We start from the raw sequence: 18,660 nt of genomic DNA, 5'->3' as shown, positions 1-18,660 counted from the left end.
GCTCCCATCTCTCAAATTAAATACATGCCAGGTGCTCCTCCAGATTCAGTGGCAACACAGACCAAAATAAGCTACACAGGAAATTCAAAGCTTGCTGATACATCTCACTACTAACTATAAAATTATTTCACAAGTAAATTAATGTATTAAAAGGATTGACCAATCTAAAATCATCCACAGGTGTTACTGAGATAGAGACACTTTTGCTTACTGATGGTTCCATGTACACAAACCTTGTTTCAAGCACAAAATTATTAGAAATGTTGTATAAAATTATTTTCAAGCTATGTGTTTAAGGAATATATATGACATAAATGAATTTTGTATTTAGACTTGAGTCCCATCTCCAAGATACCTCATTATCTACATATGTTGAAGTAGAAGTATTCCAAAATATTAAAAAGTATCCAACATCTAAAATACTTCTGGTCATAAGCATTTCATATAAGTGATGTTCAATGCACTAACTTGCATCTCAGGGTTGTTATAATTATAGACATAATCACATAAAAAACGAGACTGATTTTAAATTTCAAAATTATATTAATTTTCTCTCCTCATCTTCTGGAAAAGTAATAGGTGGATATTCTACTTGTCTTCTAAGGCCCCTTCTACACTGATCATTTAATGCAGTTCCAAAATGGTATTGAATAAAGTGGTTTCACTCTGCAGATGATAGCATAGGAAATCTTGCAACCAGTTTGAGGTTGGATGGTGATTACACAAACCACAGAGCTTTCTTCCACACATGTTTATGGGAGTTTGTTGTTTGGCTGCTGTAGTTTGAAGCCAGCTTTGCACTGCATTAAATGGCCAGTGTAGATGGCGCATAAGTTCACCACTATTTGGTTATCTATATTGATGTAGAATTTTTCATTCTGTTTTTAAGAACCAGAGACACAGTTTTGATGACAGACAAATCTTATTACTGTCCTAATACTTATACTTGTTTGGATGAGATCATTGGCTTCAGGTGAAAAGTGGTATAGTGGTTAGAGTGCTGGATGCGTGATTTGGGATATCTGGATCCAGGTTTCCAATGAGTCATGAAACTGACTGAATGAACTTGGACCAGACACTCTCTGCCTGACCTACTTTACAAAATTACGTCACAGCAAGGATGTTGTGAGAATAAGGGGGATGAGATGCAAGGCCAGTGGTATCTAGCATTCGGATGTAATTACAAGCAATTACAAGTAATAATTGTGATCACTTTTGACAGGAAGGTAAGCAGTTCAATTGCAATTTGAACTCATAGGAACTAATAACAGTAATTCTTTACTTTTAACTCAATTTTCAAGGTTTTTTTTATTGGTACTTTAAAACATTGCCTCTTCCCACTTAACATGTCATGGTTTTTTTATGAATTAAAAACAAATGAAGAACTGCTAGATCAGAATAGAGGCCCATCCTGACCTCCATTTTCCTATAGGAAGCTGGTCCAGCAGGACAGGAGTAAAAATGTTCATCATAAAATCTGGAAGCATCTCTTAGCAAGTAAAATGATCTTTCATTACATGCTCCAAAAATGCTTCTTCGTGCCACAGTTTCCTTTTCTTCATAAAGCAATTCTGACAAAAGAATCCCAGGGGGTTACATCATGTCACATTTTAAAAACACTAAACAGAGAGGTCAGATATTTAACTGGCACTTTAACTTATTCACTCTAAATACAAATTCCTGACAACAGACATGACACATTTAATTAGCTCCAAACCAATATCTAAAACTTCTCTTGTTTAGAGAGGGAAAACCTCTTACCTTTCGTAGCAATTCGAACACACTGGGTCTTGGTTTCCTGTGAAGAAGAATATTAGGAGAAAATGCAATTAGCTCCATTTATCCATTGTCCAGCCTCATTAGTAACCATCAGTTGTGTGCATCAGCTTGAGAAATACTTGGCAAATTTGGCAAAAATTAGCTTAATTCATCTTACATGTCTTACAGATAAAGTCTGAAAGGATTCTTTTAGGGAAAATAAACTTCAGAGTTCAGCTCAAATGATTATAGTCTGTAGGATGTGTCAGGCTGCGTTATAGGATCAAGATCAAGGAGGTTTCAAGCAATTTACTTCAGGGAAACAGAAATGCATCTAGTTGATTTCTGACTATATTGCCATTAACTGTGGTGCATACTGTATCCAACAATGAGAAAATGTCATGATATGCCAATTTCACAGCCTTAAAACATAAAGAAGTTCACATTTTAGCCACCTAAAGCTTAGTCGCTGTTAAATGAAACACAAGGAAAGACCATGACAAAATGTCAAAATGTAGCAGATATAGATTTGGAAAGGATGGGGAAACTGTGCTGGTGGCAGAGGCCAAACTTCATTTTTTGTCCCAATGGAATATGATGGTTCTTGTTGAGTTTTATTTTTGGCAAAGGCACAATTTTTTTTACTTTAGGTAGCTTTAGGTGCATTTTGGGGGGAATAACAATGTACTGTTTCTGTATTCCACAAAGGCTACTCTACACCTTATTTATAGAAAGGATGGTGATTCTATATAAGAGTGATCAGGTATAATATATCAAGCTACATATGCTGTACAATTTTGCATTCTCACTAGATGTGGAAGAAAGTTGCCTTATACCTATACCTCTCAAGCAATAATTCCAGCTTTAAAGTTAAATCAAAGGAAAATGTATCTGGGTAAGAATGTCTAAAATGGCTAATTATGTGTAGGTCTTCTAGACCAGGGATTATTAAAACATTTTCCATTCACAACTCCCTTTCTGTCCAAGAAATTTTTACACGGTTCCAGGTATATAAGTATATAAAATACATATAAAACTCAAACATTTACTGAGGATCAGCATTCCAAGACTTGCAAAACAGTTTGATTATCAATATATTGTCAAAGGCTTTCATGGCTGGAATCACTGGGTTGCTGTAGCTTTTTTTGGGCTGTATGGTCATGTTCTAGAAGCATTATCTCCTGATGTTTCGCCTGAAACTATGGCAGGCAACCTCTGAGGATGCCTGCCATAGATGCAGGTGAAACATCAAGAGCGAATGCTTCTAAAACACGGCCATACAGCCTGAAAAACCAACAACAACCCAGTTTGATTATCCTTGAAGTACAGCTGAAGCATTTTCTGCAGAGTTCACTGTAAACACTATTGATAACAGATTCATGTAGATGTCTAAAACTAAATGGCATTCAGAAACCTGTTGCCATTTTTTCCACAATGCAAACATTGAGCTAAGGGGACCCCACATGGGGTCAGAACGCACAGATTTAGGAGTAGTGTTCTAGGGTCTCTGCCAGTCTTCCACCTCAAACTCCATTTACAGATCTGTCTCCCAATTACTCATACAGGTTAACATAACATTATATGTCTCTAGCAAAATGAAACTGTTTCTATTTTTTAAATAAATAAATAAATAAATAAATAGGCATAGAGCAGGGCCTCCCCAGAAGATCTTAAACTTCGAGGTGGGACATAGAGGGAGATCCGTTCGGACAGATACACTGGGCCGGAACCGTATAGGGTTTTATAGGTCAAAACCAGCACTTTGAATTGTGCTCGGAATTGGATCGGCAGGCAGTGGAGCTGACGCAACAGGGGGGTGGTATGCTCCCTGTACGCCGCTCCGGTGAGCAATCTGGCTGCTTCTCGCTGGACTAGTTGAAGTTTCCGAGCAGTCTTCAAAGGCAACCCCACGTAGAGTGCGTTGCAGTAATCCAACCGGGATGTGACAAGAGCGTGGACCAACGTGGCCAGATCAGACTTCCCAAGGTACGGGCGCAGCTGGCGCACAAGTTTTAATTGTGCGAAAGCTCTCCCGGCCACCACTGAGACCTGGGGTTCCAGGCTCAGCGATGAGTCCAGGATCACTCCCAAGCTGCGAACCTGCGTCTTCAGGGGGAGTGTAACCCCGTCTAACCCAGGCTGTAACCCTATACCCTGTTCGGCCTTGCGACTGACCAGTAGGACCTCTGTCTTGTCTGGATTCAATTTCAATTTGTTAGCTCTCATCCAGTCCGATACAGCGGCTAAACACCGGTTCAAGGTCTGGACAGCCTCCTTGGTGACAGGTGGAAAGGAGTGACAGATTTGGACATCATCTGCATAGAGATAACATCTTAGTCCGAAACTCCGAATGATCTCTCCCAGCGGCTTCATGTAGATGTTAAATAACATCGGGGACAGAATTGAACCCTGTGGGACTCCACACAACAATGGTTGCGGAGCCGAACAGGTGTCACCCAAAGACACCTTCTGGGTCCGTCCCTCAAGGAAGGATCGAAGCCACCGCAGAGCAGTGCCTCCGAGCCCCATGTCCATGAGGCGCCCCAGAAGGATACCGTGATCGACGGTATCGAAGGCCGCTGAGAGGTCCAGCAGAACTAACAGGGACACACTCCCCCTGTCTAGTTCCCTGCGTAGATCATCTACCAAGGCAACCAAGACTGTCTCAGTTCCATGTCCCGGCCTGAAGCCAGACTGTGCCAGGTCTAGATAATCAGTGTCTACCAGAAACCCCTGGAGTTGTGTTGCCACCACACGTTCCATGACTTTGCCCAAATAGGGGAGATTGGAAACTGGCCGATAGTTGTCGAATTGGGTGGGATCCAGTGATGGTTTCTTCAACAGCGGTTTTATAATAGCTTGCTTTAAGCTCGCTGGAAATTTTCCTTCCTGTAAGGAGGTATTAACCATCACCTTCACCCACCCTGCCAAACCCCCTCTGGCTCCCTTGATCAGCCAGGAAGGGCAGGGGTCTAGGATGCATGTGGTGGGTCGCACCTCTCCAAGGATCCTGTCCACATCCTCAAGCTGAACCAATTGAAACGAATCCAACAAAACTGGTTTCACAAGCTATGACATTCTCCCCAACTTGCTACAATGAACAGTTAATTCTTAGAACTATAGACATTAGGCAAGACTTCATTCTAGAGGCTCACTAGCAAAGTCATTGAGAGCTGTGATCTCTGCATTACTAACTGCAGCAGAAATCCTAATGTGAGGGTAGAAATCACTTCGGTATGTTTCGAAAGTAGATTAACCTTCCTATAGCTTATCAATCTAGTGACAACTTCTCCAAATCTCTCTCCCCCACTCCATGTTGTCCTAGCCATCTGCTGCTGGGACACAATAAACAGGAGCCTGCAATTTCATGGAAAACTATACTTAATTTTGAAATTGAAGTTTTAAATATCTCAGCTACTGTTCTGAATGCTGTTTTCTCTCTATCATCTCATATTTCAGTTTATAAGAGAAAATGACTCAGTGGCAGCAGCATGGGGTTTATCGAGTCATGTTGCTTTTCACACCTAGAGCTGCCTGCAGTATTTAACTTCCTGTTGCTTTGTTCTCTATCAATATGCACACAGAAATAGAAGCAGTACTCAATGGTGTCAAAATATCAAACAGTGAGGAAATAGCACTGGCGAACTGCAGCCGTACCCTTAGTACCATCTCAGCAGTCAAGCAATTTTGAACTTGTGTACTGAGGCTTTTCACAAACATGCCGTGAGTATGGGAGTTACTTTGCCATAAGTGGCTTTTTAAAACAATTTTTTCATTTGATGTTTGGTGTGCAAGGGTCTGAAAGTTGGTAATGTTTTATTAGCCTGCTGAGCAATCTGGATTTTGTTTATCCTGAAGCAATTTAATCTTCTGAACTGTACGGGCACTGAGAACAGTAGGAAGGATAAGGATTATTTTCCTGGAAATGCAGAATCATAACATAGCTAAAATTATTGTACTGAAACTACTGTTCAAAGACTTATTAAATTTCTAAAAGTAATATTAGTTGTGAGCAAACTGGCATGTGGAATATGAATGGCACGGCATCATGTTGCCTGGAAAAAAAGATGAGTTACCAAGACTGTTCATATAATCTCTCCAACTCTTAGCAATTTAGGCCACAGTCCAGAACGCTTTTACACTTTAGATGGCATGAGATGGACAGCTTCTGATGGTAGATTTAGATCAGGAGTGAATTATTTTGGAAAGGCTAGGAGTCAATATTCTGCCCCTTTGTGGAGGGGGTGGTGGTGGTGCAGCTGAGGCATTTCCAAAATGTCAAACGATCCAATTTTGAGAAAAGAGAGAGATGTTTTTCAAGTGGATGGGCTACAGCCTGCTTTGAAAGACAAATTTCCACTTCCAGAGATCTTTATGATAAGAAGGGAGTCTGGAGGGTCAAATGGTGCAGAAACAGCCTTTGGGGTACACACATGCTGTCTTAGGATTTGTAAAATATTTTATGACTATATAGTTTAAGTATCTTGAAGATGTTTTCCAGAAAAGAAGGATATGTATTTTAAACCATTTTATTTTCTCCAGGCTATAGACTTTACAGACTGTGACAAAGAAGGACCGGGCAACTCTTTGGGAAATGGTAATTAGTACTCCACCTTGCCTGTGCCCTCCACTGCACAACCTGGGCAATGCCTCTAAGTCAGGTAACATATTCTTGGCAGAACCTCCATGTTCTCTAGGTTACATACATTTGAGAATGTAGTATTAGGCAAGTGCCCTTTAGCAGTCCAACCACATTCTTCAGATAGGATGGAGCCAACCATATAACTGACTATGTGTGTGCCCCTACAAGCTTTCATTTAGTATGCTGGTGGAACAACCTCTTTCTATGATTCTAGTAGGATAGAATATCAACTAGCAAAGCCCACTATGTTATCCATAGGCCTACCATAGGAAACTTTTGCACAAGCAGGCTTCTGTTTTGATTTAGCTTGCTGTGTTTGATTCTTTCTTTTTGACATTAGCTGGCTTGGTTACACCAGACTTTTCTACTGAGACTAAATTCATCCCCTGTCATTTTCTACTGACTCAGAATCCCCCCCCCCCCATTTTTCTGATCTGACCTTGTCAGTCTTCCCCATGAGCCTAAGATAATCATAGAATGAAGGATAAATGAACCCTTAACCCTCTCTTCCTCTTTGATGGGTTTTCATGCTGCTAAAGATAAATTTCTCAAATCTGTTGGTGGAACCAAAACTTGTTTACTGTATATGTATGTTTGGGGAGTCTACTGCGGAAAGGGAGAAAGCAAAATCTTAATTCAAGACATGCTGTGTTCCCTAAAACAGATGTGAGCATCTGTGGCCCTCTAGATGTTTGACTGCAACACCAGTAATATTTCACTTTTGCTGAGCTGACTAGGCATGATTAGGTTTATAGCCCAACAAAACCTAGAACACCACAACTGCCATCACTGCCAAGACTGTCTGTTCGAATCTGGTCTGATAGTCCTCCTATTTGCTAGCAACAAATCTGATACATTCCTGGAAATGCAGTAGGTGCCTACCTTCTCAACACTACTCATGGCTTGGAAGTAGATATTATAACCTTTCCGAGGAGCCAAAGGTGGGTTCCAGAAGCCTTGGTAAGTTCTGTTGTCACCAACTGTGAAGGGAGCTGCTTCAGGAAGGTTACCAGGTGGCAGTTCTGCAGCAAAATAATATGGTGAGCCACCACTTAGAGCATTCTGATATGTGACTGGAATCTGATAGCAATCCATTGCACCAGTTTCACGCTTGGTTCGATGAGGATGCAGTTCTTCAACAACAATTTGATAGGCACTGTTAAAGACCAAGAGGAAAAAACAATAATTATAATATTGAAGTAGACTTATGACACATATGACCAAATGGTTCCACAGGTAGTTCAAAAGTACAAGATGAGGAGGGAATCTAGTTTGAAAACAACAGCTTATGTGTCCAAAAATGGAATTCCTTTCAGTGAAAGACTGTCGTTGGAAAGTAGTAATTTTATTTTTTCATAATAATTAACTCTCTACCCCTTTCTCAGTTATCTCAGTACTAATTCTCCAAGCCTCTCTTCCTTGAAAGATCTAATGGAACAACAAGAAAAACCTTGTCAGCACTGACACAGACTTTGAAGTATTAAGCAGTCCAAAACTGGATCTCACATTAGGCACAGACATTTGTAATAGATTAAGTCTTGGGCTTGATAATTTGCAGTATTTGAAGTTAGAATTTGCCTTTGAAATGATATTATAGAAAATGCAGCTTCAAGGAACAACGTGGCAGCCTCCAAGTAATGCCTGAAGCACCAATTTGCAGTTGTCACATTATGTGAGACAAAGTGTGTCGACAGGCATCTCCACCTTTTGACCTTGATGTGGCATGGAGCTTGGCTCACAGCTATGCAGATCTAAAGTATAAACGACATCCTGTGATACTGGCACAGATGGATGGAAATCTGTCCCTCACTCCCTCCAAGTAGTCTGCCTCCTTTCCTCCATTTGCCACAGACAAAAATGTTACAAATTGCTGAAGCAGATGGCATTCAGCCTATTTAATAATAACTTTTTTAAAAAACAAAAAAACCCCACAAAACTACAACTTGCCAATATGTTCCTTGCAATGACAGTTCTTGGTCATTCCCCATAAAAATATCATTTTAGTAAAAAATGTAATTGTAATTCTATTTTTTTTTCTTTAAAATAGCTAGGCAAACAGCAGAAACAAAAGACTTAAGTAATAATCAGCATTTGGATGTTGTGATAGAAAATGCAAAAACTGATAAAGATTTATTTTTTTAAAGTATTTTAAAATTTCTCTAACTTCAACCTATGCCAAAAATAAAAAAAGATGTGACAGCATACTAGAAGATGGGAAGTATACATTCAGTGTACTACATAAATAGATACAAGTATTATTCAGATAAAAATATTCTGTTGTTTCTGATGGATGAACTGGTATTATCCACTATAGAGTCATGGCATTTAAGTGAAAATGGTACAGGACACTATTGACACTTAAAGACTGTGAGAAGAGTACAAACACCTCTTTTTCCTCCCTTTCCTTCCTAGTTAGCTACAGTAAGCTTTTAATCAGAGTTCAATACAAACCCAATTATGTAGTTTGTCTTACAATTTAGGAATAAAATTGGCACCAACTTTCAGTTTTGGACATTCTTCATAGCACTTTAGTGCTTTAATGAAATAATTCATTCTTAAAGTACAGCAATTCTGCAGACTCCCTATAGCAAGAAGAATCCATCAGTACGATATAGTTACACTGAGGACAGAATATGGATTATCTTCCAGTTGCATGTTTTTACACAGTGGTGTGCAATATAGTGGCTGCCCAGACTAGTACCAGTCTATAAGATATAGCTGGCCAGTTTCTGATAAGTTTCCAGGGGGAAAAAACAAGATAGAATTATGTTACTAGGACCTGCCAGACTGGGGGGGGGGGGGGGGGGGATATTGCTTGTCTCCAACATCAGACAAACTGAGAAGCACTACTTTAATTGCTCAGTTCAATTCTAGCCTCTATTAATTTAGGCTAGCTCAATTAACTGTCCCTTTCACTGACATTCGGTCTTTAAAAGGGGGCCCCTGTTATTTTGTCTCAATTTCTTGGTGGGGGAAGGTTTGAAATTCTATGGAGTGCTTGAAGGATCTATGGATTTGCACTTGCTGCACACTCCGGTTTATCCCCAGAGAGCAAAGAACAGACTTGTTTTCCACCAAACTTTGAGACTAGTCAAAGAACCAGCAATCAATTGCTGGAGATGAAAAGTGCTGGTCTTCAGTGGACCGACAGATAATCCACTGATGAGAAGAAGGCAGTTACAATGACACAAATGAAGACTGAATAGATAGTCCTTCAGTAACAATCCAACGCTGCATCTTCAACCTTTTATCTAGTATGAAAACCCATTGGACAGACACTTTGTAACCTCATCTCAATTACAATATAGAAATATTGACACCAAACTGAATCACAGGTTGTAATAATATATTTTCTTTACCAGTCCTCTAGTAACAGTATGATATTAACAGTATTCTTGCATATTTTTGCATATTAATGTTATTATTTCCTTAGAAATTGAGCAATTTTACAGTTGCAAAGTTAATTTGAGGGCACAATTCATGATACTTCAAGAATCGAAGTAGGAAACGTGATGTTTTTCAGGTGTTTTACGCTACAACACTTAAAATCCCCAACTAGCATGGTCAAGGATAATGGTGTTTTAATCTAAGAATTCAAGAGGACTGCCTCTGTACTAGAGCACAGCTATCTATAAACTTTCAGGATGGAATGATGGAAAAATGAGAGACAAAGTCACAGTTCTTCCATATTTAAAATCATGCACATGTTTCTCCCCACCTCCCCCCATAAACTCTAATCAGGTATGAGGAAAATGACGCAGGGGGATGAAAAGCAGGGTGGACAAATGGTGATAAGCAAATCAAAAGTGTATTTTTTTTGTTTCTGATACTTTCATATTTTCTTTACTTCCATCTTTTAAGGAATCCAGGCAATAACAGGTTTCAATCAAAGTTCTGTATATGAAGTTGGGCTGCCCTACTGGGAACACAGACATCTTATCTTTGCCTCTGCAGACACGGTCGCTCCTTTCTTTTGAGCTGCCAACACGAAACAACTGACAAGGCTTCTGCTCTCCAAAGCACCAGAAGATCAGCTAACTTGTCAATTTTAATATCTGGCTAGTTTAGAAGAAAAAGGCCAGAAGGGAGAATGGAAACAGAGTGCACTGCACACACGTAAAACAAAGAAGGAAAAAGTTGCTTTATGTATGAACCAGTTTGAGCTTTTAACACAGAGCCAATAACTCCTACAGGGTAAGAATTGCAAACATTCATTAACATTTAGGAAGGTAGTAGAAAGACAAGGAAGGACCCACTTGGATATGTGAAAGAAGAGCAAAGTTGTTCAAGCTGTTGTTGGCTCCACTGTCCCAGTAGAGTGTGTCAGAAAAGCGACTATAGTTGACAGTACAAAAGGTATTAGCCTCTAGCACTTAGAGTAGTTATTTTTGGTGTATGTCATTGAAGTTCGTAGTTTTAATTAGACCATTGAATTCACTGGAATTTGCTAAGCCAACATGTACATAATTTTTGGTTTAAAGGGCCTACTCTAGTAACTAACAACTGGATCTAGGCTTTTTCTGCCCCTGAATTCCTTTTGTGCATTCTTGGCTCTTCTAAAAAAACCCAATAAAATGAGCAGGTTTTTTGGACACAGTAGTTTGTCACCAAATTTTGGCAGCAAACTGTGACCACAAGAAAAAAAATTACAGTCTTGCCTCCTCCTTCTTGCTGCATCTCTTGTTTTCTTCTTTCAATCATGGAAGAAAGAAAAGATGAGAGCAAGGATGATGGAGGCTGTGGTAGAAGAAGTTCTTACAACCCCTATTACTTAAAAGGGGGAAAACGGGAGAAAGGGTGTGTGATAAACATTACTTTTCAGAATCTCTTGTTTTCTTTAGAAACAAAGACAAGGGAGAATAGCTGTAAAAACTGCTTGTGCTGTGTGTTTATAAGGCAGTTTTATTGATCACCCCCTCCATGCCTTGGCTTTGCTCCCTGGGATTCTGAAAATAAGACATATTAGAAAAACGCAGGCAGATGTGTCTGTCCTTCATCTCCTCTTCATTCCACAACCATAAGGATAAGTGTTTATCTGGTGCCAGTGTTCCTGTTGCTATTGATGGTTGTCTCCCTTCCTTTAAAGAAAATGGGCACTGCTTGCTAAATATTGGGTGGAGGTGAAAAAACACTACTGAGCTCCGCTTGTTATTTATGAATACAGAATGATAGCATGAAAGAATGCTTGGATTATGGTTACTGAATATGAATGGGAACTCCGATGAGTCAGGGCTCCTGATGCATGGCATCTTTAAAGCATGTTCAGCTCCTCTCACACCCTTGTGTTGAATTCAGCTTTATGTCCTCTTAATACACTTCTTTAAAATGTCTGAAAAAAGCAGGAGCATATTGGATTTTGCTGTTTTAAAAAAGCCTAGCACACAAATCAATAGATAAGGTGATAAACTGGATCCACACTGGTGGGATTTTGGGCTGTCAAACATTCCAAGTGCAAATCTGGTGTATGAGAAGCATAGTAGGCTAGAGGAATTTTCCCCATGTCTAAGATCCAATGTGAAGTGAGATTCAGAACGTCTGTATTCTGTCTGATATGGCATATTCCAGGAAAACACACCACCTCATATGGGCTCCTTTCACAACACACAATTATAGCACTAAGATGCCACATTAACTGTTATAGCAACTGTTATGGATTTTGCTGTTTATTTGTAATTTTCACCCAGAGAGCTGTAGCACCTCTGCAAACTACAAAGCCCAGGTTTCACAGGGTGTAGCTATGGCAGTTACTATAACTGTGTAGTATTAAAGGGCCCCTGTTGTTGCTCTGGTGAACAGAGTTCAGAGCACAAGCAACATCATGACTGTTGAATACGGAAAATTGTTCTATCAGTTTGAGAAACCCTCACTAAAAACTAATAAAAAAACAAAGTTAACAGAGGCCCAATCATTCATTAGCCATTTATTTGCATATTTATTTATAAATCTTAAAAACACTGTTCCACAGAGAGGCTTAACCAGTACATGCTGCCAGTGATAAGCAAATCACTTCTCAGTGCAGTTCACTGATGAATAAATGTTTATTTCTGACTGGCTGAGCTGAAAAACTCCAGGTTGGCAAACAGTAAGGCTTAATATCTGATTATAAATACTGATTTTCTTTGTATTTCATGTCCGCTGTTTGGCTTACAACTTCAGGAGGCCATAAAGAAAACTAGAGATTATGAGATAACACTTGGCAGGCAAGACACAATTATGTCATGATGAGAACTGTGACTACTGCAGTATGTTGCATCTTAAGGAATGATTGACAGCACCTGCAGATTTGAATTGGATTACAGAACATCTGCTTCAAGGGGTATGTGAACAGAGAAGGCAAACAGACGAAAAAAATTATGTAGAGAAGGCTGACTCTAAAAACACATAATTAGTGGCTGCATATTTAAATCAAGCAACTAATTAACTATTAACATCCATGTTTTTCCTATAAATTCAGGGATTGGAATCTACAGGCAAAAATGCACCTGGAGTTGTCAATTCTGAACTCAGAGACCAGGAGAGAAGTGAAATGATTCAATAAAGAGCAAGAGTTGAGACCAAGCTAGAAATATCACATCAAATGCCTTTTCCTATGGTACATTTTCCACATATAATGTGGGAGAAGAGAAATCCATAGGAAACCCTCCTTTGGTTCCCCAACTTTGCAACCCCCCCCCCCCCCCCAAACAAACTCACTTCAAGACTGGGAATAAGAAAAAGACCAGGCTAGATCCCTTAACCATAAAAAGGTCAAGATAAAGGGTTTTATCATGCATTTTAAAATAAAAAACTCTTTCAGGTATCTTTATATACAGTGGGCCAGTGAGGTTTGATTCCAGCCCTCCAATCCTCTTTGGCTACCAAAATCTGTGTCTGCGCAAGTGCCATTATATACATTGGAAAAGTAAAGTGGCAAAATCAAGGCCACTGTGGAATTATTCTTTTTAGGAAAAATGTCAAACTGGCTGAATCCACAGTTCTGGATGCAGAATTGTGGCTACATATATAGTGTACACAAAACAATGGTTTGATCCATGTTTTAGGGATTGCCTGCAGTGTATTGTTCCCAGTGCATACCAATTCATAGCCACCGTAGTTCTGGAATGGGTACAGTTTTGAATGCTTGAGGCGAAGACACAGTACCTGGCCTTTTGCCATATGAGGAGGGTGTTTCATAAGTGGGATGTGATCTCCAATTTCCTAGGTTCTTGCTACTGGATTTGGATTTTATGGCCCAAATCAGAATTAAAATTCACCAAACAAGTTTATAGTCTTGATCACTGTGTTTAGTGGAAATATAAGGTATTCATTAATTAAAATGCTTGCTATATTTATATGTAAGTCTAAATACTCTGAGGGCATCAGTTTCTGCCTGATCTTAGAAGCTAAATAGTGTCAGCTCAGGTTAGGACTTGGATGGAAGACTGCCAAGGAATGAAGATAGCTGTAAGCTATATCCACAGGAAGGGAATGGGAAACCACATCTGTGTGTTCCTTGCCCAAGACAGTCCTATGAAATTCATGACTGTTGCGCACCAATACACATCTATATAAATAAAAATGTAATGTTCATTTGTGATATTAGCAGAACTCAAAAATCACTGGACAAATTGACACCAAATTTGTACACAAGACACCTAACAACCCAATGTATGTCCTTCACTCAAAAAATTGATTTTGTCATTTGGGAGTTGTAGTTGCTGGGATTTATAGTTCACCTACAATCAAAGAACATTCTGAATCCCACCAACGACGGAATTGAACCAAACTTGGCACACAGTTCTCCCATGACCAACTGAAAATACTGGAAGGGTTTGGTGGGCAGTATCCTTTGGTTTTAGAGTAGTAGTTCACCTACATCCAAAGATCACTGTGGACTCAAACAATGACGGATCTGAACCAAACTCTACGTGAATACTCGATATGCCCAAATGTGAACACTGGTGGAGTTAGGGGAAAATAGAATCTTGACATTTGGGAATTGTAGTTGCTGGGATTTATAGTTCACCTACAATCACAGAGCATTCTGAACCCCACCAACAATAGAATTGGGCCAAACTTCCCACACAGAAACCCCATGTGGGCCACAGCAATGCGTGCCAGGGGACGCCTAGTTTTTCATAAACTACAAAGCACCAGAAGAAGAAAAAAGATTAAAAGCTATCATTGAATAAATAGTATATTTTCAAGAATTATTTTACTCTCTACAGTTTGCTCATTTGCTTTTATTATACTGTCTCTTTTTACCTGATGGGAGCACCTTTAGCCTGTGCTGGTCTCAGCAGTACAGTTATAGTCGTGGCAGTTTCATTGAGTGATGCATCGATTCCTTCATAGTCGGGTAATGTCGGAGCTGATCAAAAACAAATTTCAAGTTGGTCAAAATACTGAGAATTCTTACCTGTATAGCTGTACAGTGCAAAGGTTTTTTTTAATAGCTAGTTTTTTTAGCCTTCCATGAAATTCACAGATGTATAATATGCCACACAAGAGTGGGAGCTTTATTGCATCTTGTGAGCTGCGGTGGGTTGCACCTATCTATTTTCAGCTGTACCTTGGATAGAAGATATAATCAGATATTACTTCAGGATTTATTGAGCTGATCGATGGAGAGTGGATGGTTGAGTGGGAAATTTATTTGCTGCTTGTTTTATCAGTAGACAATAGGGCTAGAATCAAGAGGGGCTTTGGCTACATGTGTCATTAAGTAATGCCATTTTCTTATCCCTGGTGTGTACGAACATTGTGATATAAAGCTAATTTCCATCCCTATATCTCAACAAGTGCTGCATAAGAAATAATCTGCACACATCCTATTATTGGATTGCGTATCTATTATGTATAAACTGTTGTACAATATTCAATATTTTCCAGGTAATTGATGAATTTTTTGCAGTGATGTGACAGTGATGTGCCAACTCAGAATGGAAGAAATTAGCACTAACAGATTCACACTGTAAAATAATTACAATTTTAAAGGTTTTTAAAAACTTGGATATATTCTTCCTAAATTATTCATCTGTAAAAACTGGATTTTCAAACCTATTGTTGAAATATCAGTATTTTCCACTTGAGAATGCTGGATGATAAAGAACTATTCAAACAAAAGGATAAATGCACTCCAGTAGATAATTATGTCTGTCTTTTAAGACTCTTGGAATATTCTGTATGAAAGGTTATTTTTGCTGTATGGCAGCATTAAGAATCGACTTCAGATTAAAAAAAAGATGTCATTCATGGAAAATAGAATAGTCACCAGTCACTAAATGTTTGCCTAAGGGCCACTGATCATGATACGCATACCTAAATTGAGTGACTAGTCCCAACAGAATATACCCACTGGATCAGATGCTGAATCAGTCAAAACCTTTGTAAATCTCACTGATTAGCATGTTCTGGTTAGCGCAAGCACCTGAACTGAGGTTTCATTTTTACAAGTTCTAGAGAACTTTCATGGTCCACTACCCTGCAAATTTTCTGTGAGAATCAACAAGCAGTGGGAGTCACCAACAAGGACAGATTTCTAATTTGTTCTTCATTATTTCAGAACATAGTTTTTAAAGAAGTCTGCCAAAAATAACTATGATACAAAGGATTTTTCTAAAACAACAATGATTTGATAAAAGGTTCCATGAAATGAACATTGATCACAGTCGCTGCTGTGATACACAGGTATTTGCTACCTCCAATCACATTAACTTTAAATTTCAGGGGACACACATCAAGCACTTACAAAAAGATTTCAGAACTTTTAGCTGGGATTTTTAAAAGCCAGTTTTAAACTGAGTTACAAAGCTGCTTGTTCAAACTAAATACTGGAAGTGCAAATCAACCACTTCATTTTGCATTATATGTGAATATGTCCAGAAAAGTGTCTACTTATAATGACATTATTTTAAAGTTTACATCATTTTCTTTTGATAATTATAGCACACTAATAAGGAACTCCCAAAGATACCAGTTAATTGCAATAGAACTATGAGTTCCTTGGATTTCTATGATTTTAGTCAAATGCAATACCGTACATATGGAATTACTAGTACACTACGATTGGATTTAAAATAACGAACAATCTAAATTTAGAGATGTAATCTTATATATGGCATTACATTTGGATTAAGCATCCGTTTCCACAGTATCTTTCATAAACAAATGAACATTGGGCAGCAATCCAACAGACAACATATGCTGCATGAAGATGACCACATATTATAGTACAGAAAAACTGGGCAGGCTTTTTCAAAGCTGCAGAATAACCCAGACTACTCAATGGATATTTTAGACTCCATAGTCTGCCATCTCCTAATTAAGTGTGTATATTCATGAACAAAACCCTGTCACTTCAGTAAATCTATAATGGACATCTGCTGTCTTTCTTGGTTGTTGCCAGCATGTTCATGTATTCCAAGAATGGAAGGAGAAGCAATTTACATAAAAACAAATTGAATACAACAAATCAAATCTGTTTTATATTTATAATTACCTGAAATATTGGTGGTTACATTGATGGCTGTGGCTGGTCCAAACCCTTTGACAGTGCTGGCCCTTATATAAAATTGATAGGTAGTCCCAGGGTGCAGGTGGGAAAAGACATGATGTGTACTGTTCCACAACTTGGACACGGTTTGAGCTGGTCCTGCCACTGGAACCGCAGGATCAAATGATCTTATACTGCTATAACTGACCTGTGGAATTAATTTTAAAAGACAATAGTATTGCTGGACTGATTAGGGCGTAACAATAAAACATCTAGATTTGAATGAAGGATACTAGTTTACAAATTCAAGTTCAGCTCATGCTGGCTATGGATTTACCATCTCAGTTTTCTATTCACCAGATTGTTCCGAATAGAATGAAAAGGGTATGTCTTAACCACTGCATTCCCATTCCTCTTAATTTTATCTGACTGGCCATGCTGAATTCAGCTCACAATGCCATTATATTTGGGTCACCAAACACGGCTAGGAAAATTTATAAGGTCTTTCCTTAATCTCTCAAAAACATTAGACATCTGTGCAAAGGCAATAAGCACCTTTTTTAAAAAAAACAGCAACAATTTTGTTAATTAATTAGCTTAGTTAATGACTGCATATTTCTTTGACTGTTCTGTTTTTGTTAAAAGCAGCACTTAGAGAAATACTATTTTGTATATTTAAGTCCAACTATGATATACTGGAAGTGACTGGACTGACCTTGAGGGAGCTGGGGGTGGTAACGGCCGACAGGGAGCTCTGGCGTGGGCTGGTCCATGAGGTCACGAAGAGTCGGAGACGACTGAACGAATGAACAACAATGATATACTGATCTTTCTCATTAGCAAAGTATTACCTATATCCTTTGGGAATTCAGCACTGAGGGTACTAATGAAATAAGCACACATTAGCATATTTCTAAAACAAGTAAATATATGACTAAGGCATTGAAGTGTCTCCCAAAGGCATTTGATTTATTTTTTAAATTAAAAAAAATAGTTTTGTAGAAACTGCCTAGTTCTGAAAATGATAGATATGCAGGAAATTAGGTGCAAAATGATCGTGTTTCCTTCATTTCCCAAGGATCTATTCATCAAACCACTGCTATGCCTAATTTTTTTTTAAAAAGTAACAATTTGCATTCAAAGTTTCTTGAATGTGAAAAAAATGTTACCTTGAGGTTTAGAAATGCCTGATTTCTATTAATAAATTCTCACACATATTACCTGTAGCCTTCACTAGACACAGCACCATTAAATCATGATTTTGAAAGCCTGTAGATTAATGTTCAAGATCTAAAGCAAAGTTATACATTTAAGCCATAGATTTCATCATTTATTAAAGCCTAACTAACAGTGTCTTGGCAAATTGAATGATGGAACAGTAGACTGAAATGTTTATTCTTAATTATTTTAGTAATACTATGTCTATATACGGCGCTCCATGCAGTCATGCCGGCCACATGACCTTGGAGGTGTCTACGGACAACGCTGGCTCTTTGGATTAGAAATGGAGATGAGCACCACACCCCAGAATCAGACATGACTGGACTTAGTGTCAGGGGACTACCTTTACCTTTTATGTTTATATAATTTATTCTTAAAATTAGTATCAGTGTATTTTGAGGCCACTAATCAATCAGTAGGTGGGGATATAGGACATGGATTTCTTGAGAAGATAACTGTTGTGTTTCTGATGAAGCAGGGATAAAATGTTCTGTTGTATGCAGGAAACTTCTCAAAAGAACAAGGTATCATTGCAAGTGTATTGGTAACTATGTTCTTGCCTGGG

The 18,660-nt window shown here is 38.7% G+C and overlaps 1 protein-coding gene across 14 annotated transcripts in view; it reads right to left on the bottom strand.

Annotated features, from left to right (window-relative positions):
* PTPRK (protein tyrosine phosphatase receptor type K) overlaps positions 1-18,660 on the bottom strand; it is a 430,669-nt gene that overhangs the window by 76,141 nt on the left and 335,868 nt on the right. For all 14 annotated transcript variants that reach the window (XM_067466813.1, XM_060753318.2, XM_060753320.2 and 11 more), the window contains exons 10-13: positions 16,881-17,082; positions 14,645-14,750; positions 7,283-7,556; positions 1,762-1,798 (exon numbers count right to left, since the gene is read on the bottom strand). In XM_067466813.1, coding sequence (XP_067322914.1) covers positions 1,762-1,798; positions 7,283-7,556; positions 14,645-14,750; positions 16,881-17,082 — 619 coding nt within the window. The remainder of the gene's footprint in view (positions 1-1,761; positions 1,799-7,282; positions 7,557-14,644; positions 14,751-16,880; positions 17,083-18,660) is intronic.

Source organism: Anolis sagrei, chromosome 1 (assembly GCF_037176765.1).
Source record: "Anolis sagrei isolate rAnoSag1 chromosome 1, rAnoSag1.mat, whole genome shotgun sequence".
Classification (NCBI taxonomy): Eukaryota; Metazoa; Chordata; class Lepidosauria; order Squamata; family Dactyloidae; genus Anolis; species Anolis sagrei.
The sequence above is the reverse complement of the archived record's forward strand: the minus strand, read 5'-3'. Positions and strand labels throughout refer to the sequence as shown.